Here is a 22426-nt window from a genome sequence, read left to right on the forward strand (position 1 = left end):
AAGAAAAAGAGGGAGAAAAAGAAAGAAAGAAAAAGGGAGAGGAAGAAAGAAAAAAAGAGAAAAAAAAGGGAGAGAAAGAAAGAAAGAAAGAAAAAGGGAGAGAAAGAAAGAGGGAGAGAAAGAAAGAAAAGAAAGGGAGAGAAAGAGGGAGGAAGGGAAAAGAAAGAAAGAAAAAGAAAAGAAAAAGAGGGAGAGAGAGAGAGAAAGAAAAAGAAAGAAAGAAAAAAGAAAAAGAAAGAAAAAAGGGAGGGAGAGAAAGGAAAGAAAGAGAAAAAGAAAGAGAAAAAGAAAGAAAGAAAATAAATTGTTTTAAACTACCTCTGCTTTGCTGGCACATGCAAGTTTATCAACAGGTTTAAAATATTCTCCAGCGCCTGGTGGGTGTTCAGTGCAAACATTTTCTGCAAGCAGTTATGTGTGTGTGGTGTTTGTTTGTGTGTGTGTATGTGTTTAAAAAAAGCACATGCCTGACTGTTTATTTTCCTCTTGTGTGGCAAGGAAATGCTTCACGCAGTCTTTAGGGAGGAGAAAGGTCTCCTCAACGGGTGTTATGTGGCAAGTTCTAAATTTGAGAAAAAGAAACAGCAGCCGTTTTATTACCTTCTAACTTTTTGGCCAGTTAATGACAAGTTGCGCAACTCCCAGCCACGCCTGTAGGATGAAGTGCGATCTCGCAAAAACACAAGACGGCCCTTCTATGTTCTCCGAAGGATGACAAAGTCATTTTTTTCTTCCTTGCTACCTTCAGTGCTTCTGTTCTGCCCCAGCTATGGATCCCAAAGAACAGAGCACACACAAACTCTGAACAAAACTTAGTTTACTCAAATAACGCAGTTTTAGCAAATACCGGCTGTTAATAAGCGTTCTTAACAGCCTGCCAGAATTCCACAGATAAGATAGTCAGAGTTTTACTGGAGTTGGCAGAAAGCCCAGAAGCAAGGTTGCAGAGACATCCCAACACGATGGTTGGCGAACTAAAGTTGTTTCCTGCAGCTTGTTACCAGCTGTGTACTTTCTTAAATAGGCTAAGGGCATGGCCAATTAGCCCCAAGCCTTACTCTCGAGGAGACCTCCTCCTGAGGAACCACTCCTGCCTTTTGGCAGCTCTGCGTGCCTGTGCATTGGGAAAGGGCTCCTCCTCTTCATCCTCTTCACTTAAAGGGGCCTCTGGAGTTTTCTGAAGGCCCTGACTGAATCCCTGCCTCTGGCACCACATCTTCTCAGCCTCCTCGCTGTCCGACTCAAGCGCCAGCTGCACAGGCTGCTGGCGCAGCACTACACCAGCCTCCTCGTCATCGGGATCAGCAACAATCCGCACAGGCCGCTGCCGGGCCACAACAGCTTCTGGACAGTTTAAAGAATTTAACTGCAGTCACTTCCCGTTAATAATCATGAAAATCTGAGCTGCGTGCATTTCAGTTCCGAGACCAGATCGCATTACGAGCCCTTCTGAATTCCTACATTGCCACTTATTTTCAAGACATTTTGAATACCAAAGATTTCCCTGCACTAAACGACAGATAGTTCTCGACTCATGACCACAACTGAGCCCAAAATTTATGTTGCTAAGTGAGAAATGTGTTAAGGGAGTTTTGCCCCATTTTACGACTTTTCTTGCCAAGATTTTTAAGTGAACCGCTGCAGTTGTTAAATGAGTAACACAGTTGTTAAGTGAATCTGGCTACCTCATTGACTTTGCTTGTCAGAAGGTTGCAAAAAAACGGATCACGTAACCCCTGGGACGCTGCAACCGTCATAAATATGGGTCAGTGGCCAAGCCTCTGAATTTGGATCACGTGACCCTGGGGATGCTACAATGGTCATAAAGTATGAAAAACGGTCGTAAGTCACTTTTTTCACTGCTGTGGTTAACTTCAAACGGTCACTAAGCAAACTGTTATAAGTTGAGGATTGCCTGTATTTCTTTTAATTGCAAACTCAACTTTGCACTGTTTGAACTTCCTGAGAGGCTCATTTTGCAGTTTTACATTTTGCCCTTGGTTTAATTATAAATCAGACAGGAACTGAGGTGGTATTTTAATAAAGAGCCTGTCAGGGCAAGGAGCAGGGGTGGGCTGCTGGGGGTTCACAGGGGTTTGGGAGAACCTCTAGCTAAGATTCTGTGCAGTTCGGAGAACCCCCAAATCCTACTCCTGGCTGGCCCCGCCCCACCCCTCCCAGGAGTCCCCACGGGGCCCGTTTTGGATGCAGGTAAGTGCAGGGCATATGCAGAGGCTCGGGGAGGGCAAAAAACGGGCCTACCGGAAGTTCAGGAATGTTTCTGGCCTCCAGAGGGCCTCCAGAGCCTGGGGAGGCTGTTTTTGCCCTCCTGGAGGCTCAAGAAAAGCCTCGGGAGCCTGGGGAGGGCAAAAAAATGCCCCCCCCATTGTGGTTCAGGAGGCCGACTAGGCCATACCCACCATGGCCATACCCACCCAGCAACCGGGCAGAGAACCCCTTGCTCCACCCCTGATGGAGGTTCAGAAAGTCATTTGTCTCCAGGCCAGCCTCCTGAGAAAAAAAAAGGCCATTACCTGCAAACAGTTGGGGAAGAATGAGAATTATGCAACATGCTGATTTATGGAAATTGGACCCGGAAAATATAACTCGGCTTATGCAGCATGACATGAAATTTCTTGGGGAAATATACAATTGGGCCTGGTAATTATATTCTTGCTACCCGTCCAGCTGGATGGCCTTCCAGCTTCTGTGATACAGAACAACCATTGAAACAAGTTCAAGATTTTAACAGCCAAATGTTTTGATCCTCGGATTTTGTGAATCATTCTTTTATGATTTGAAACTTGCTCTTTCGTCGTTATTTTGTTTTGCTCGGTTACACTGTCTTACAAGGGCCAGTGGTTCTTACATCACCTTCCTAACCCAGTCTTTGACTTAACAACAGTTTGTTTAGTGACCAAAGTTACAACAGCCCTGAAAAAAGTGACTTACAGTACGATCATTTTTTCACTCTTACAACCATTGTAGCATCCTCGTTAGTCACGTGATCAAAATTCAGTCTCTTGGAAATTGACTCTTATTTATGATGATTGCAATATCCCGGGGTCATGTGATCACTTTTTTGCAACCTTCTGACAATCAGATTCACTTAACAACCATTTTACTAATTTAACATCTGCAGTGATTCACTTAACAAGAAATGCGGCAAAAAATGTCATAAAATAGGGCAAAATTCTCTTAGCAACAGAAATTTTGGACTCAACTGTAGTCATAAGTCAACGGCTACCTGTACTCTTCTTTAATGCAGAGACCCCCCCAAGCTTTTGGGCACCAGGCACCGGGGGGCCCTGGTTTCACATGCTGCCTCCATCCCATGGATGTGTTCTGCCCCAGCTCCGGATTTCCGAGGATATTGACACACATCAACAGTCCTTATCAAATTTATTAAGTAGCAAGAATAAACAAGACTGGCAAAGGTTGGCAACCAGCCCAGAAAACAAGATACTATAAACCAAAATACTCTGATAATAAATACGAGTTGTTCCCAGCAAGAAAGCACTAGCTGTGTGTGGCTTAAATAGGCTAAGGGAGTGGACAATTATCCTCAAGCCCTACTCTTGAGTAGAACTCCTCCTCCTGAGTAGCCACTCCTGCCTCTTGGCAGCCCTGCATGCTCGAGCATTGAGAAGAGGCTCCTCCACTTCGCTCTCTCCACTGGAAGGAGCCTCTGGAGGTTCTGAAGGCCCTGGCTGAGTCTCTGTCTCTGGCACCACATCCTCTTCAGCCTCCTCGCTGTCCGACGCGAGCACTGGCTGCGCAGGCTGCTGGCGCAACACCACACCAGCCTCCTCTTCGTCGGGATTAGCCACGATCCGCACAGGCCGCTGGCGGGCCACAACAGGATGGGGCTTTATTTGTTTGCGTGGCCCGGTTTCTGACATGTTGTGGACCAGAGATTGGGGACCCCTGCTTTAATGGCCTTCAATGAAAACTCACAAAGGCCAAAGTATTTAATAGGTTATAAGTCTAAGCTTGTAAAAAAGCTGATTTTCTTAGACACGGGTAATGCGTAGAAATTCCTTGTAGGACGGTTGGAAGGACAGTAAAAAATCAGAGTGGCCACTAACATAAATGATCTTGTTAGCGAAGCTTAGCAAAGTTTTTTTTAACAGATTGACAGAGTTGGAAGGGACCTTGTAGGTCATCTAGTCCAATCCCCCACCCAAACAGGGGACTCTACACCATTTCTGACAGATGGCAGTCCAGTCTCTTCTTGAAAGCCTCCAGTGATGATGAAGCTCCCACAACTTTCAAAGGCAACTTCTGTTCTACGGGTTGATTGTTCTCACTGTCAGGAAATTCCTCCTTATTTCCAGGTTGAATCTCTCCTTGCTCAGTTTCCATCCATTATTCCTTGTCTCCAGCCTCCTAATCATCTTTGAATTCCAGAAAAATCTTGCAGTTGAATGCAGCGCCTGTTCTTTGCGGGTGCTTCATTTCATTCTTCCTCGTTTTGTCTTCCAGTCCCCTTCAATGTTGCATAGTCACTGAGTATGCTAAAATACGCGAAGACAAGCTCTGTTCATACAGACTTATCTAGGTTTTTAAAACATGTGTTGCTGTATCGAGAATTCTGAAATTAAAACCAACCCGTGAACATTACAAATGGGTAGCAACTCCATTGAAAAAATCTTTGCTTATATAACAGCAGCCATTGGAATGGCCTTATTTGAAAAAGATGACCTTAGATTTGAATGAAAAGCCTCTTTAAAATTAGTGTTTGTTTTTAATTCGGCTCCCTGTCTCAGCCAAGCCCAGCCCGCTTCTTTCATTTGCAAGTTGACTTTAAAATTAAGCAGTGTTCCAGATCAGGGAATCCAGCGTTGAACAAGGTAGCAAGTTCCTAACGGTACAATTTGCTCTTTGTGAAACACAACTTTTATGAACGAACCTGCTGTTCCTCCATCTCTTGACTGAACTCCTGCGGGAAAATTATCCAGATCCCAAATTGCTGCAGTGTAAACAGAGGCACGAGCCGTTAGCTTCCCTTAAATAAATCCCCTTGATATATAAATATATATATATATATATATTTGGCCCTGTTATTCTTTGGCTGTTTTTTTCCATGCATCTTGTTTATAGCTGTTAAAAAATAATTCAGAGTGAGAGAAAACGGTTGTCCGGCGGATTTTGAAAGTGGCTGGGGAAAACCCTGTGAAGGGAACTGGATCTGTTCTCTTGCTCCTAGATTGATCGCTATTTTGTTCCAGATGAACCACAAAATGTCTTTTTCCTTTTTTTTTTTTGTATTAATATTAGAGTGGAAGCATTGAAAATAGATACAGATACAGATTAACAGAGTTGATCTTGTAGGTCATCTAGTCCAACCTCCTGCCCAAGCAGATCCTACACAATTTTTGACATATAGCAGTCCAGTCTCTTCTTGAAAGCTTCCAGCGATGAAGCTCTCACAACTTCTGAAGGCAACTTCTGTTCCATGGGTTGATTGTTCTCACTGTCAAGAAATTCCTCCTTATTTCCAGGTTGAATCTCTCCTTGCTCAGTTTCCATCCATGATTCCTTGTCTGGCCTTCGGGTGCTTTGGAAAACAGCTTGACCCCCTTCCTCTCTGGGTCAGCCCCTCAAATATTGGAAGACTGCTATCCTGTCTCCCCTGGTCCTTCTCTTCACTGGATTAGCCATGCCCAGTTCCTGCAACCGTTCATCGTATGTTTTAACCTCCAGTCCCCTAATCATCCTGGTTGCTTTTCTCTGCACTCTTTCTAGAGTCTCAACATCGTTTTTGTAGTGTGGTGACCAAAATAGGGGACAAATGATAAATACTCCTGGCCGTGCCATAGATTCTGACAGTTGCAGAAGATTTTGGGGCTCCCTTTTCTGTAGTTTCTTGGCTTAGTACCTTTCACTGAACAGAATTCTGCAAGTCAACAAAACAAAATCTTTTTGTTTCACATAAATAAAATAGAAACATAACTGCAGCATTGAGGCCATCAAGGCACACAATGAGTTTTGTAGACAATATGACCAGATTTTGCCACATTCAAGGAAATATACTGTACTACTTCGATAAAGGTAAAGGTAAAGGTTCCCCTCGCACATACATTCTAGTCGTTCCCGACTCTAGGGGGCGGTGCTCATCTCCATTACAAAGCCGAAGAGCCAGCGCTGTCTGAAGACGTCTCCGTGGTCATGTGGCCGGCATGACTCAACGCCAAAGGTGCATGGAACGCTGTTTCCTTCCCACCAAACGTGGCTCTTATTTTTCTACTTGCATTTTTTACATGCTTTCGAACTGCTAGGTTGGCAGAAGCTGGGACAAGGAACGGGAGCTCACCCCGTTACGCAGCACTAGGGATTCGAACCGCTGAACTGCCGACCTTTCTATTGACAAGCTCAGTGCCTTAGCCACTAAGCCACCGCATCCCTCACTACTTGGGTAGGCCCACCTAAAATAACTTCGCCAAATAGGGAGTTTAGAATGTGAACCCTTGTGTCCTTATTGAAGGCACAACTTGGGCCAGAGGTTCAGTGGGTCCTTCCAATGTAGATCTAGTTGTAGTTGGGAGGAAACTCTTTTTTATTTGCCTCCAGAACAGATGTTGGGAGGATATTTCAATGGGGTGGCCTTTCTTTTGCCATGCTTTGTCCTCCCAAAACCTTGGCAAAATGGAGTCATCCCTGTAGAATCATAGAATCATAGGGTTGGAAGGGATCTTGAAGGTCTTCTAGATGAACCCCCTGCCCAAGACCGGAGTTCCTACACCTTCTGAAAAAAATGGTTGTCCAAACTTACCTTGAAAGCCTCCGCAATGGAACATCCATAAGTCTGTGAGGAAAGACGTTCCTTTGCTTAGTCAGTCTCACTGTCAGGAAAGTTCTCCTTATTTCCAGATTGGATCTCCCTCTGATGAGCTTCCACTCATTACTGCTTGTCCTATCCTCGGGGGATAGGAGACTATTCCCCAGGATAGAGGCTATTCCATCTCTATGGAGAATAAATCAACCATCTCTTCCATGTGGCAGCCCTTCAACTATTGGAAGACGTCTATCATGTCTCCCCTCAGTTTTCTCTCCACCAAGCTAAGCATACCTGTTCCCTTAACTGTTCCTTGTACAATGTATCCTGCAGACCCCATATCATTTTAGTTGTTCTTCTCTTAGTACTCTTTCTAGGATCTCCTCATCTTTCTTGTGTTGTTGTGACCAGAATTGGATGCAGTATCCCAAATGTGGCCTCATCAGGGTGGAATTGGGTGGTACTATACCATGACAGGCCTTTGAACTCTGGTGCTGGAGAAGACTCCTGCGAGTCCCTTGGACTGCAAGACGATCCAACCAGTCAGTTCTAGAGGAGATCAACCCTGACTGCTCTTTAGAAGGCCAGATCCTGAAGAGGAAACTCAAATACTATGGCCACCTAATGAGAAGGAAGGACTCCCTGGAGAAGAGCCTAATGCTGGGAACGATTGAGGGCAAAAGAAGAAGGGGACGACAGAGAATGATGGAGGGCAAAAGAAGAAGGGGACGACAGAGAACGAAGTGGCTGGATGGAGTCACTGAAGCAGTCGGCATGAAAAATGGACTCCAGAGGATGGTAGAGGACAGGAAGGCCTGGAGGAATGTTGTCCATGGGGTCGCGATGGGTCGGACACGACTTCGCAACTAACAACAAAATCCCAATGTCAGCATTCCAGAACAACCCAACTCCAATCAAAAACTCCGAGACAGGCATTTTCTCAAAGTTTCCATTTATTTTTTGTAGGTATACTGGCACATCTAGGAAAACCCGAATCTGAGAGTTCCAGGTTTTCCCTCAATAAATCAAAATCCCAAATCCAGCCCCCTGCACTCATCAGTCCATCACATGGCCCAATCACCATCCGTCCCAACTTGAGCCATCACTGCAACCAGTCCTCCTCCAGATGCAGGAACACCATGACCTTGACCGAAGGGAAGAATGCTATTATGTCTAACTACAAACCCTCTATTAGATCCCCCCCTCCTATTTTCCCTAGAGCGAGAAGGTGGCAGCGTGGAAGCTTCCGGTGTTAATATGGCTTCCAAAGCTGAAACCCATGACATTAATGCTATCGCTCTGTTGATGCAACCCAGGAGTGAGTTGACTATTTTGACCGCAGCAGCACACTGCTGGCTCAGATTCAAGCGGTGGTCCACCAGGACACCTAAATAAATAAATAAATAACTTTACTGTCATTGTACGTGTATACACAGTATACCCATACAACGAAATTCAGTTAACACCCAAAGACCAGGTCCAACACACATAACAATCCCCAAATACATTCCCACCCACCACAAATTCCCCACCCCTAAACCACCCAAACATCCACACAACAGACCAAGTAATACTGTCCAACAGCTCACTGATGGTGGCCCTTTAGTTCATTGTTGAGTGCAATCACTGCAATCATAGCTCTGGGATAAAAACTATTCAGAAAATGTGTGGTCCGAGTTTTCATTGTTCTGTATCTTCTGCCAGAAGGCAACAGTCCAAAAAGATTATAAGCAGGATGGGAAGAGTCTCTGAGAATGTTATGCAACTTTCTCAAACAGCGAGATTCGAAGATGTCGTCCAGGGCTGGTAGCTGGAGCCCGATGATATTCTGGGCAGTTTTAATGGTTCTCTGTAGAGCTTTTTTGTCCGCTACAGAGCTGCTCCCATACCATGCAAGAATGCCGTGTGTCAGGACACTCCCAATGGTGCTGCGATAGATAGACCTAGATCTTTGAGGTGCCTATTAATTGACAGACAACCCCCCCCCCCGACTGTAATTTGGGGTGTGTTAGTTAATGGGTTGAAGCTAGGAGGGGATCACAGCAGAACAGGGAGTCATAACATCTCAGAGCTATAGCCAACACTTCAATGTTTTGCAAGGATTCTGAATAAATAAATAGCCTGAAAGGATCCATGGTTCCTGGTGTAATTTTAGAACTGCTTCCCCCAGGAATGCCCAGAATAAATAGGTGATATTTGTAAGGCCGTTTCTCTGTTCAAAGCAAGGGCTGCCAAAGCTTTTTCTGTACTAACTGTGTCAATAAATTGAGTGGGAAGATGGCATGGAACACGTTGGGAAGGCAGTCAAGAGCTGGTGGGAGATGGGTCGCGACTGGCATAAACATGGCATACTTCAGCCATCCTTCTATGCCAGTGATGTTTATGTATTTATTTGGAGCAGTGTTTCTCAACCTCGACATCGTGGAGAAGTGTGGACTTCAACCCCTAGAATTCCCCAGCCAGCACGGCTGACACATCTTCAAGTTGCTGAGGTTGAAAAATAATGATATTATAGAGCATTTTTATGCCCAGATCAAATCGTATGATTTTGGGCAACGCAACAAAAATCATCAACCATGCACAATGCTGCAGAAAACAATACATAGCACTAAAAATGAACAAAAACACTAAAGTGGCAAGCAAAATTAGGATATATTAGAACAGGGGTCTCCAACCTTGGCAACTTTAAGACTTGTGGACTTCAACTCCCAGAATTCCTCAGCCAGCAAGCAAAGCTGGCTGAGGAATTCTGGGAGTTGAAGTTCACAAGTCTTAAAGTTGCCAAGGTTGGAGACCCCTGTATTAGAACTCATCTGATTGGAAACCAACAGAGTATCTCCAGGAAGGAGGAAAAATTGTCCAGCATCCACTCTCTTTGAATTGAAATAAAGCAGGGGTGGGCAAATGTGGCTCTTTTACAACCTGTGGACTTCAACTCCCAGAATTCCTGAGACAGCCTGTCTCAGGAATTCTGGGAGTTGAAGTCCACAGGTTGTAAAAGAGCCACATTTGCCCACCCCTGAAATAGGGTGTTACGTAACGCAACAGGTTCAGTTTCCTTTCCACCTTGTCAGAGGAACAGGGGAAGTGAACCCAACAACAGAAGGATCTGGGTGGGAGTCACTTCTTGGCCATTAGATGAGCCGTGGTGGCGCAGTGGTTGGAAGGCCGTATTGCAGGCTGACTCTGCCTACTGCCAGGAGTTCGATCCTGACCAGCTCAGGGTTGACTGAGCCTTCCATCCTTCCGAGGTCAGTAAAATGAGGACCCAGATGGTTGCGGACAATAGACTGACTCTGTAAACCACTTAGAGAGGGCTGCAAAGCACTGTGAAGCAGTGTATAAATCTAAGTGCCATGTCCCTTCCTTCCTTCCTTCCTTCCTTCCTTCCTTCCTTCCTTCCTTCCTTCCTTCCTTCCCTCCCTCCCTCCCTCCCTCCGTTCTATGCTGTGCAGTGGTTAGAATGCAGTATTGCAGTCTAATCCATCTCGCTGTCAGGAGTTCGATTCTGACCAACTCAAAGTTGACTCAGCCTTCCATCCTTCCGAGGTAGGTAAAATGAGGACAAAGATTGTTGGGGGCAAGAGGCTGACTCTGTAAACCGCTTAGAGAGGGCTGTAAAGCACTGTGAAGCGGTATGTAAGCCTAAATGCTATTGCTATTATGGTAGCTGTGGATCCACCTATAAAGTGATGGCAGATTGGAGTTAGACAACAAAGAAGGGGGCCACTTTTCGATTACTTTTAATTTTTGTTGGAGGAAAATAATGAAGGAGGGTAGGGAAAAAAGGGATAGCGGGATAGATTTTGCTCCCTGTCCTGTCTGTCCATGTGTCTTAAATGTCTCTCACAATCACAAACATACATGCTCATAAAACAATTTATAGAAATTGGCTAGGATGCAAATTCAATCCTGGCCACAGTGGAATTTAATTATGGCTGTGGAATCAAAGTGATCCTTTTAGGTTGTTTTGTTATCCTTTTAGGTTGGGATGGGGACGTAGGATCTACACCCAAGGTTTTGGAGGTAGCTATGCTCTGTTCATGAGCTTGTCATAGAAGTAGGGAAGTAATTCAGATTCTGTACAACCTTCAGATTGTATGAAACTTTGATGACATTCAAGCACATTCCCATATTCAAAATCAAGTGAGCGTACAGTAAAATTATCCAGTAAAGATGTACTTATTGTTCATGATTTTAAACTCGAGGTATCATCACTATTTTAAATGCACGTTCTATTCTGTTCTATTCTATTCTATTCTATTCTGTTCTATTCTATTCTATTCTATTCTATTCTATTCTATTCTATTCTATTCTATTCTATTCTATTCTATTCTATTCCATTCCATTCCATTCCATTCCATTCCATTCCATTCCATTCCACTCCACTCCACTCCACTCCACTCCACTCCACGCCACTATTGCATTGCATTGCATTGCATTGCATTGCATTCTATTCTGTTCTGTTCTGTTCTGTTCTGTTCCGTTCCGTTCCGTTCCGTTCCGTTCCGCTCCGCTCTGCTCCGCTCCACTCCACTCCACTCCACGCCACTATTGCATTGCATTGCATTGCATTGCATTGCATTGCATTGCATTGCATTGCATTGCATTGCATTCTGTTCTGTTCCGTTCCGTTCCGTTCCGTTCCGTTCCGTTCCGTTCCGCTCCGCTCCACGCCACGCCACTATTGCATTGCATTGCATTGCATTCTATTCTATTCTATTCTATTCTATTCTATTCTATTCTATTCTATTCTATTCTATTCTATTCTATTCTATTCTATTCTATTCCACTCCACTCCACTCCACTCCACTCCACTCCACTCCACTCCACTCCACTCCACTCCACGCCACTATTGCGTTGCATTGCATTGCATTGCATTCTATTCTATTCTATTCTATTCTATTCTATTCTATTCTATTCTATTCTATTCTATTCTATTCTATTCTATTCTATTCTATTCTATTCCATTCCACTCCACTCCACTCCACTCCACTCCACTCCACGCCACTATTGCGTTGCATTGCATTGCATTGCATTGCATTCTATTCTGTTCTGTTCTGTTCCGTTCCGTTCCGTTCCGTTCCGCTCCGCTCCGCTCCGCTCCGCTCCGCTCCGCTCTGCTCCGCTCCACTCCACGCCACTATTGCATTGCATTGCATTGCATTGCATTGCATTGCATTGCATTGCATTGCATTGCATTGCATTGCATTCTATTCTATTCTATTCTATTCTATTCTATTCTATTCTATTCTATTCTATTCTATTCTATTCTATTCTATTCCATTCCATTCCATTCCATTCCATTCCATTCCATTCCATTCCATTCCATTCCATTCCATTCCACTCCACTCCACTCCACTCCACTCCACTCCACTCCACTCCAGAGTACCCTTGCCCCCCTTCCCTCCCACCCACCTATCTTTCACCACTGCATATGGGGAAGAGAATGAGCCATGGGAAACACTGCTGTTCCTGTTTTGGCAACATCTGGGACTGTGGGAACACTGTTTTCTATAGCTCCTACTTGATCTAGATGCTAATCGTGTGTATGGTTTTCTTGACATTCAAGGCTTAATGGGAGCCATATTGCAGCGCCCTCTGAAATCTTCCCGATAAGGGGGGAACACTGGGGAGGCCCATCATGGGGCACTGCAAGAAAATCAGTCTGTGGTGTGGGAAGAATTGGGGGGAGGCTCTCTCAGTTACCAAGATCTTCCAAGTGGTTCCATGTTGTTGGTAATTCTTTTAGTTCCAGCATGGACTGAGTCATGCTGGCTGAAACACCCTCAATTACTCCATTAAGGTTCAGTCCAGACACAGGGAAATCTTGATTTAATAGACACAACAGGGGAATATTCTTAAATTAAGTTACAAATTTGTATCATTTCTATTAATGGCATCATTTGTGCAATGTCAGTATGTAAATGATGCAAATCACTGCAAATAAGGTAAATTGCATGTTAACATTCCTTTTGCATGGTAAAATATGCTGTCTCAAATACTTCAGTGGCATTAGACATGGTTAAAAGTCTGTAGAGATTCTCAACCATCCAGGTCATGGTTGTCCCAAAGGTGCTTTTTCAGGAGGCAACTGGACTTTCTTGCTTTTCTTCTTTCAAGACGTTTTGCTTCTCATCCAAGAAACTTCTTCAGTTCTGACAGTGAAGATAGTGGGGAAGGAATCTGCATGGAATAAAAATCCTTCCATTCCCCACTATCCTGTCAGAGCTAAAGAAGCTTCTTGGATGAGAAGCAAAACGTCTTCCAAAAACAAAGTTCTGACAGGATAGTGGGGAATGCAAGGATTTGTATTCCTTGCAGATTCCTTCCCCACTATCCTTCAAAGAGGATTAGGGGACTGGAGGCTAAAACATATGAAAAACAGTTGCTGGAACTGGGTATGTCTAGTTTAATGAAAAGAAGGACCAGGAGTGACAGGATAGCAGTGTTCCAATATCTCAGGGGCTGCCCCAAAGAAGAGGCAGTCAAGCTATTCTCCAAAGCACCTGAGGGCAGGACAAGAAGCAACGGGTGGAAACTCATCAAGGAGAGAAACAACCTAGAACTAAGGAGAAATTTCCTGACAATGAGAACAATTAATCAGTGGACCAACTTGCCTCCAGAAGTTGTGAATGCTCCAACACCGGAAGTTTTTAAGAAGATGTTGGATAACCATTTGTCTGAAGTGGTGTAGGGTTTCCTAAGCAGGGGGTTGGACTAGAAGACCTCCAAGGTCCCTTCCAACTCGGTTATTCTATCCTATAATAGCTTAAGAGGTGTCCTAGTGGACCATCACTTAAGTACAGGCCAGCAGTGTGCGGCAGCTGCCAACAAGGCCAGTCAACAGAGGGATAGCGTCAACACAGTGGTAAAATCCAAACCGGTTTGCTACCGGTTCGCTGGCCACGCCTTCATGCCATGTGCTAAATGCACGCAGCATGGGCAGTGCGCACCAAAAGGAGGCTTGGGAAGGTAAGTAGAAGCGAGGGGGGAGGATCAGCTGTCCTCCTTTCTAGCAAAGCTAAACCCTACTGCACATCTGATCGTTGAAAATACCGGTTCAGAGGAACCGGTAGCTTTTTTTTTACTACCGGTTTTCCTGAACCGGAGCGAACCGGTAGCATTTCACCCCTCGATCAAGATCATGTGAAGTCTTAAGGCTGCTTTGTGCTTCTTCGGTAAGACCATGCTTGGAATACCGTCTTCAGTTTTGGCCTTGACCAAAGAAGATGCTAAGACTCTGGGCTGGCGACTAAATGGTATGAGGAACAGTTGACAGAACTAGGTTATGTCTAGTCTAACAAAGAGTAGGATTAGGGGTGACAATTATCTTCTACTACTTGAGGGGCTGTCACGTTAGAGCAAAAACACAAGCGATTTGGGAAGAGAAAGAAACACATTGGCTGAGCTCCGGGTAATTTAGAATGTATTTTCTCCTTATTGGTTGGGTGCATCTTCTGTGTATCCTTTCTGTGCTTTGAGTAAAGCAGCACCAAGCCCACATATTTTGTCTTTCTCTCTCTCTCTCTCTTTCTCTCTCTCCCCCTCTCCCCCTCCCTCCCTCCCTCTCTCTCCCTTTCCCCATCTCTCTCTCTCTCTCTCTTTCTCATTTTCTCTTGCTCTCTTGCTCTCTTTCTTTTTTCTTTTTTCTTTCTTTTTCTCACTCTCTCTTTCTCTCTCTCTCTCTCTTTCTCTCTTTCTCATTTTTCTCTCGCTCTCCCTCCCTCCCTCCCTTTCTCTTTTTCTTTCTTTCTCTCACTTTCTCTCACTTTGTCTCTCTTTCTCCCTCCCTCTCTCTTTCTCTCTCTCTCTTCTTTCTTTCTTTCTTTCTCTCTCTTTCTCTCTCTCTCTCTTTCTCTCTTTCTCATTTTTCTCTCTTGCTCTCCCTCCCTCTCTCCCTCCCTCCCTTTCTTTCTTTCTTTCTCTCACTTTCTCTCACTTTGTCTCTCTCTCTCCCTCCCTCTCTCTCTTTCTCTCTCTCTTTTCTTTTTTTCTTTCTTTCTCTTTCTCTCTCTCTCTCTTTCTATCTTTCTCATTTTTCTCTCTTGCTCTCCCTCCCCCTCCCTCCCTCCTTTTCTTTCTTTCTTTCTTTCTTTCTTTCTTTCTTTCTTTCTTTCTTTCTTTCTTTCTTTCTTTCTTTCTTTCTCTCACTTTCTCTTTCTCTCTCTCTCTCTCTCTCTCTTTCTCATTTTCTCTTTCTCTCTCCCTCCCTCCCTCTCTCACTTTCTCTCTCTCTCTCTTCTTTTTTTCTTTCTTTCTCTCACTTTCTCTCTTTCTCTCTCTCCCCACCCCTCTCCCTCTCACACACACACTTTGGCCCAGCCGCCCTCAGAGGCTAACTCAAACCAGTCCCCGTCAGGGCTGGGAGTGGGGGGCCGGCAGCCCCTGTCCCTGACCCCGAGTGCAGGGCCTCGGCAGTGCTCCCTGACCCTTCAGCTTGTTCCGTCCTGCCCCTCTGTCAGCGGAAGGAAGGATGCGGTCTTTTGTCCCGAGGGAATTCCATCCAGCCCAAAACCAATAGAAAGCAACAAGATGATTAATTCCAGCTATGCTAATAAAGGCGCTGCATTAGTTCCAGTGTTCGGGAGAGGGAGGGGAAGCCGTTCCTCTTGCGCACGCTCTTCCCTCGCGTTGTTTCTGCTTTTCTTTCCCCCCCCCTTTCTGCTGCAAACCGTTTAAAGATGTGTTGCGTCTCTTCCAATTATCATTGGTCTTTTCAACCTACTTTTGCTTCGCTGTCAGAAGATTGGAAAAAAAGTTTAGAAGTATAATTTGTGTTCGATGCGCTAAAATTGCCTACAGCCTCAGCCTTTGTTATTTGGCTCCCGGTTTCTCTGCTGCTTGTCTCTCTGTTTCTTTGTCGATTTAGGACCATAATCGAGCCCAAAATTGATGTTGCTAAGCAAGACTTTTAAAGGCTGACTCAGCCCTCCATCCTTCAGAGGTGGGTCAAATGAGGACCCAGATTGTTGGGGGCAAGAGGCTGACTCTATAAACCACTTAAAGAGAGCTGTAAAAGCACTATGAAGTGCTATATAAGTCTCAGTACTATTGCTATTTATCTCTCTAGCATCTCTTTATCTATCACAGTGTTTCTCAACCTTGGAAGCTTGAAGATGGGTGGACTTCAACTCCTAGAATCCCCCAGCCAGCAGCGCTGGCTGGGGGATTCTGGGAGTTGAAGTCCACCCATCTTCAAGCTACCAAGGTTGAGAAACACTGATCTATCATCTCTCGATCTATCTTATCTGTCTATCTATCTTACCTATCTCCCTACCTCCCTATCTCTCTCTCTCTGTCTCTCCGTGGTTATTCAGTGGTTAGAATGCAGTATTCCAGGCTGACTGCCCATTGCCAGCAGTTCGATCCTGACTGGTGGGTAAATTGTTGGGGACAAAATGCTGAGTCTGTAAACCGCTTAGAGAGGGCTGTAAAGCACTGTGAAGCGGTTAAGTCTAAGTGCTATTGCCCTTCCTTCCTTCCTTCCTTCCTTCCTTCCTTCCTTCCTTCCTTCCTTCCTTCCTTCCTTCCCCTTCCAGTGGTTAGAATGCAGTATTGCAGACTAACTCTGCTGACCGCCAGCAGTTTGATCCTGATCAGTTCAAGGTTGACTCAGCCTTCCATCCTTCCAAGGTGGGTAAAATGAGGACCCAGATTATTGGGGGGGGGGGGGAAAGGCTGACTCTGTAAACTGCTTAGAGACGGCTGTAAAGCACTGTGAAGTGGTATAGAAGTCTAAGTGCTAGTGCTATTGCTAACTTCCTGTTTTCTCTCTTCCAGACCCAGCCTGTTCCCAATCCTGTGGCCTATTTCATGCATCGGACGCCTTGGTGGTTCCATGCATTTGAGACCCTCTTCAATCATTTCATTGAGCTGGTTGTGCCCTTCTTCGTCTTCCTGGGGCGGCGCATGTGCATGGCCCACGGCGTTCTTCAGATCCTCTTCCAGGTGAGAGCATAGGAAGGCTCCTTGCTTTGGGCTCTTCAGATCTTCAGCTTTCATCATAGGTTTGGATTTAACCTTTTTCTGGATTCTAAAAAGAAAGCTTGGTTGCCCCATCTGCTAAATAACGGGTAGTCCTAGATTACGACCACAATGGAGCCTGGAATTTATGTCGCTAAGTGAGACATTTGTTAAGTGAGTTTTGGCCCATTTTACGACTTTCCTTGCCACATTTATTGAGTGAATCACTGCAGTTGTTGTTAAGTTAGTAACTTGGTTGTTAAGTGGCTCTCTCATTGACTTTGCTTGTCAGAAAGTCTCAAAAGATGATCACATGTCCCAAGCATCTGAATTTTGATGAATTTGTCATGGGGATGTTTCAACGGTCATAAGTATGAAAAATGGTCATAAGTCACTTTATTCAGTGCCGTTGTAACGTCGAACAGTCACTAAACGAACTGTGGTAAGTCGAGGATTACCTGTACACCAAAAACCTGTAGTAAAGTTAAAAAAGTTTTACTACATTCTGAAATTTACCTCCTGGATTTTTTTCTTGATAAGTCTGGCTTAACATGTGTGAATCAAAAGGTAACAAATGTTGGGTTGCAGATTCTCTTGGTATGTGTCAGGTCCAGAAATGATACTTGATTGATGGACAGGATAGCCAAATGATGATGCAGTCACAGCACCCAGCTTTAATTTGATCCAGCCACAGAGGCCCCTGGCAAGCAAGCCTCCTTGTCAACCCTGAAGCTGGCCTGACTGAGGCCATTTTGAAATTTCAGTGCTGACACACCAGAGAAGAGGGATAGGGAGGGGGGAATAAAGATAGTTGGGATAAAGGTAAAGGTAAAGGTTCCCCTCGAACATATGTGCTAGTCGTTCCCGACTCTAGGGGGCGGTGCTCATCTCCATTTCCAAGCCGAAGAGCCAGCGCTGCCCGAAGACGTCTCCATGGTCATGTGGCCGGCATGACTCAATGCCAAAGGCGCACGGAACGCTGTTCCCTTCCCACCAAAGGTGGTCCCTATTTTTCTACTTGCATTTTTTACGTGCTTTCGAACTGCTAGGTTGGCAGAAGCTGGGACAAGGAACGGGTGCTCACCCCGTTACGTAACACTAGGGATTCGAACCGCTGAACTGCCGACCTTTCAATCGACTAGCTCAGCATCTTAGCCCCTGAGCCATCGCTTCCCTTTTTATAGTTGGGATAGTTGTAGCCAAAACAAAATACTTTCTCGTGGGAACCAAGAACATTCCTGCAGGTGCTCGAAAGGAGGGAACTGGGGTCACCTAGCAACTGGACAGTATCCTGTTTGGACCATGTCACTGATTTTTTTTTTTTTTTGAGAAAGTGACAAACTTTCACTTTTAATTAGGTGGAAAACCGCGGGAATATTCAGAGTCAGTTTTCCACCAGCCTGTGCCAATATGACATATCCCATAAACCTATTCTTTGAGGAAATTGCCTGCCTCAGAGTTTTGTTTGCTATGGGTATGTTACTTGGAACTCTTGACAACTCCTCCCCAAAAGGGATAGGGGAGGCTTTTTGATCTACCTTACGCTGCTAATTCATAAAAAGCTCTTGAAAGTGATCTTATTGTGACAATCTGATGTGGTGGAATCATGCAGATTGAGGGGCTGCGATTTGGTTTGTCCCATGCGCAGACAGAAACCTCTGGGTATCTCGCCAAAACAAGCCGGATTCCTTTAGTCAAGAATCAGACATCGATGTTAGCTAGTTGATGTTCTCTAGTTCAGGGGTCTCCAACTTTGGCCACTTTAAGGCTTGTGGACTTCAACTCCCAGAGATCTGGGAGTTGAACTCTGGGACTTGAAGTCCACAAGCCTTAAAGTGGCCAAGGTTGGAGACCCCTGCTCTAGTTGGATAATGAAACATCTGCAAGCAACCAACCTCGGCCAACAATTCTACGCTTCTAACTTATCCTTTTGTGCTTTTTTTGTTCCCCCTTGAGCGAAGGAGAAAACCTGTGATAACATAACCGAAGTCATGGGCGTAGAAACCTCGCTACCGTTTTGATCCTTCCTCTAACCGAATTTTCACTGGCTGATGCTGTTTTTCAAAATGCAGTTTGGGTTTTCATATGACATGCACGTCCCTAAGTTACTGAGCTGTGGTTCCATGGGGAGCCCGTGGCAAAACCATCTGGGGAATAATCGGCCAATAAAGGTTTTAAGAACAAACCAACCCAAATCTCTGAGGCTCAAAAGCAGGACTTCTCTTTGTTGAAAATGGATGTTTACACATCTACGGTGTTTCCTAAGTTACAATCCAGGATCTGCTCGGCTCTGAAAAGAGAAATTGTCTTCAGTAGCAGTTCGTAATGGCCTGCCACTAAATAGATTCCTCTTATTGCTCTTTAATTAACATTTAATGGCTGGACAGCAATTAGTCACTGACTTTCTTTCCCAAAGGAGTCTTAATGAAGAAGAATTAGTCCCAGTGTTGCTCTTTGGCAGTTGGAGGATAAACACTTCTGTTTATTGATTATTTACTGTTCTTTATTTCATTCACCATGACTTTTATTGGCAGAACCTCAGCTCCGGGGGAGGGGTGGCGCGATGGAGTTTAATGTTAATATTCCACTTGATTTGTAAGGTATTTATTAGGCAAATGTCTACGGAGATTCTCAGTCATCCAGGTCATGGCTGTCCCAAAAGTGTTTTTTCTTTTTTATGAAAATAATTTTTATTCCACATTTACATCTTTAACAACCATTGTTACATTTTTACAGCTTTCCGATACCGGTATCTTTGATAATATCTATTTTATCTTTTAACCAACTATATACACATACATTTTATATATTACTTACTAATTTCTATATTCACTACAATTTATACCTATCTATTACACAATAACTATTTCGCTCCTCTCTAATATCTTCAGTGGTGAAATCTAAAATTTGTTGCTACCGGTTCTGTGGGCGTGGCTTGGTGGTGGTGGGGTAATGTGACTGGGTGGGCGTGGCCAATTTTTTTTTTAAACTTTTAAAACCATTTTTTCTACAACCTCTTCAGCAAAGAGGTTGTAAAAAAATGCTTTCAAAAGGCTCTAACAATCCCAGCTGAGTTGCCTGATCAGCAGAGGTTTTTTTAAAAGCCTCTGCCAATCAGGCAACTCAGCTTGGATTGTCAGAGGCATTTAAAAGAAAAAACGGTTTTTTTTTCTTTTAAAAGCCTTTGATGATCCCAGTGGAGCCGCGCGATCATCAGAGGCTTTTTTTTTTTACTTTTAAAAGCATTTTTTGGCCGAAGAGGTGGTAGAAAAAATGCTTTTAAAAGTAAAAAAAACAGCTTCTGATGATCGCGCGACTCAGCTGGGCATGGGGTGGGGGCACAGGGATTTTTGCTATCGGTTCTCCGAACCACCCACCTCCATCGCTACCAGATTAGGCGATCCAGTCCGAACCGGGAGCATTTCACCCCTGAATATCTTCTCTTACGTTTATACATTTATACATTAATTTTGGATTCTTTCTCCAACCAGTTATACCATCTATTCCATGTCTCATAATAAATTGTTTCCTCTCGGTCTTTTAGTTCCATTGTTAATTTATCTGCTTCTGCACATTCTAGCACCTTTTTTATGATCATTTGATGGAGCAAATCTGTGTTTCCAATTTTGTGCAAATGAAATTCTGGCAGCCGTAATTATGTGAAGTATAAGGTAATAAATTTCTTTCCTAATCTTCTCTTTTATAATTCCCAATAAAAATAGTTCAGGTTTCCTAGCAATTTTTTCCCCTGTCATTTCCTTTTCAAGAGGCAAATGGACTTTCTAGTTTTTCTTTAATGACGTTTCGCTTCTCATCCAAGAAGCTTCCCCAGCTCTTTTATCCATGGTTTGGACAAAACTCAGCAGCACTTTTTCGTGCGGCTGTTGATAAAAATAGGATCGCCAGCATGATGGCCAATGTCCGATGATGGATAGGGCACAAGAAGAAGAAGTCCCATTGAGTAAAAGAGGTCTTTGTGAGCTTACTTCTAGAGCTTTCCTCCAGGAGCCATCTCCTCCCCGCATGCCCTTTGCCATGGGGCAGAATCCAGGCGAACCCAAGTTGTATTGTGTGAGTGCAACTCCCTCGCCAGTTTGCCAAGAAGGGTGTTGCATTGGGCAGAAGTCAAGGGGACGGCAGGGGAATGAAACATTTCATTCGCTTCTGGTGTAAGGCCCTCTTCTCCTCTGCTTCTACTCTTAATTTATGTTTTAATTGTGTAAATGTGTCTATACAACCTGAAGCCATAAACTCTGTTTTGACTGTGGTTGCGTGAAGCCTTTTGGGAACCCTCCAGAAACGTCCTTAATGGCGTTCCAACCCTCAGTCATTGCTGGTTTCTTTCAAAATAAACCCAGGGCCGACTCTTGACAGGCTCCAATAAAAAACAAATTGTTTTATTACTTATGAAAATAATTTGAAAGAAACTTGAATTAGTTGTCGCGATGGAAACATTTCAACGTCTCAAAAACAGAGTTTGAGAAAGGGATTTATTGAGGAAGGGAGGCCTGAGCTCTCTGAAACCTTCAGCCTTAAAAAAAAAAAATACAACTAACCAAGATATGACTCACGCTTTATTTAATCATGGCATGGGCTCAATTAATTGGAAAGGATCAAGGCAATGGGCGGGTAAACAACCAGTGCGTTAGCTCTGGCACGGCCATTAACGATTGAGGAACCCTCTTCGAAAAAAGGAAAAAGAAAAGTCATTGGAGGAATAAAAGGTGCTTAATTTTGCTTTTCTTGTGGACTTTGGGAGCTGGATTTCTTGGGCATGTGATCCAGAGATGCTATTCAGCAAGTTCTGACCGGTTCTGGAGAACCGGTAGTGGAAATTTTGAGTAGTTCGGAGAACCGGTAAATACTGACTGGTCCTGCCTCCATCTATTCTCTGCCTCCCGAGTCCCAGCTGATCGGGAGGAAATGGGGATTTTGCAGTATCCTTCCCCTGCCACGCCCACCAAGCCACACTCACAGAACTGGTAGTAAAAAATTTTGAAACCCACCACTGATGTGATCAGCTCCACAAAAGATATACCAGCCCTGTTCCAGGGGTGTGTTCTACTTACCTTTACTACTGGTTCACAACGGGATCATTGAGTAGATCGCTAATGACTACATCCGGGGCGGTGGGTGGGGGGCGGTCCAAACCAGGGGCAACCCACCACTGCCCTGTTCGTATAACAAATCAAAAAAATATGAGCCGAGGTGGCGCAGTGGTTAGAGTGCAGTACTGCAGCTACTTCAGCTGACTGCTAGTTCAGCAGATCAGCAGATCAAATCTCACCGGCTCAAGGTTGACTCAGCCTTCCATCCTTCCGAGGTGGGTAAAATGAGGACCCAGATTGTTGGGGGCAATATGCTATTTAGTATACTGTCTTTGGTGTAAGCCGCCCAGAGTCCTCGGAGAGTGGGTGGCATAGAAATATGAATAATAAATAATAAATAAATAAATAAAATGGATCATTTTTAAGGGCTCAGATCAGGGCTTTGGCTTGGTCACTTTGGGAGAACAGAAGTTTTCAAGAATGGACAGAAATAGGGTGGGTGTTTTTCCTGATGCACCTTTCCTTCTTTCCTTTCCTTCCTTTTCCTTTTCCTTTTCCTTTTCCTTTTCCTTTTCCTTTCCCTTTCCCTTTCCCTTTCCCTTTCCTTTCCTTTCCTTTCCTTTCCTTTCCTTGA

At 44.4% G+C, this 22426-nt stretch overlaps 1 protein-coding gene across 1 annotated transcript in view; it reads left to right on the top strand.

The window, feature by feature from the left end:
* The window catches only part of LMF1 (lipase maturation factor 1), a 149170-nt gene that overhangs the window by 78982 nt on the left and 47762 nt on the right, over positions 1 to 22426 (top strand). The window contains exon 6 of the mRNA XM_070955091.1: positions 16562 to 16729. Within this exon, the coding sequence (XP_070811192.1) occupies positions 16562 to 16729 (168 nt within the window). The remainder of the gene's footprint in view (positions 1 to 16561; positions 16730 to 22426) is intronic.

This window comes from Pituophis catenifer, unplaced genomic scaffold (genome assembly GCF_029215685.1).
Source record: "Pituophis catenifer annectens isolate HBS135680 unplaced genomic scaffold, rPitCat1.0.hap2 SCAF_16, whole genome shotgun sequence".
Classification (NCBI taxonomy): Eukaryota; Metazoa; Chordata; class Lepidosauria; order Squamata; family Colubridae; genus Pituophis; species Pituophis catenifer.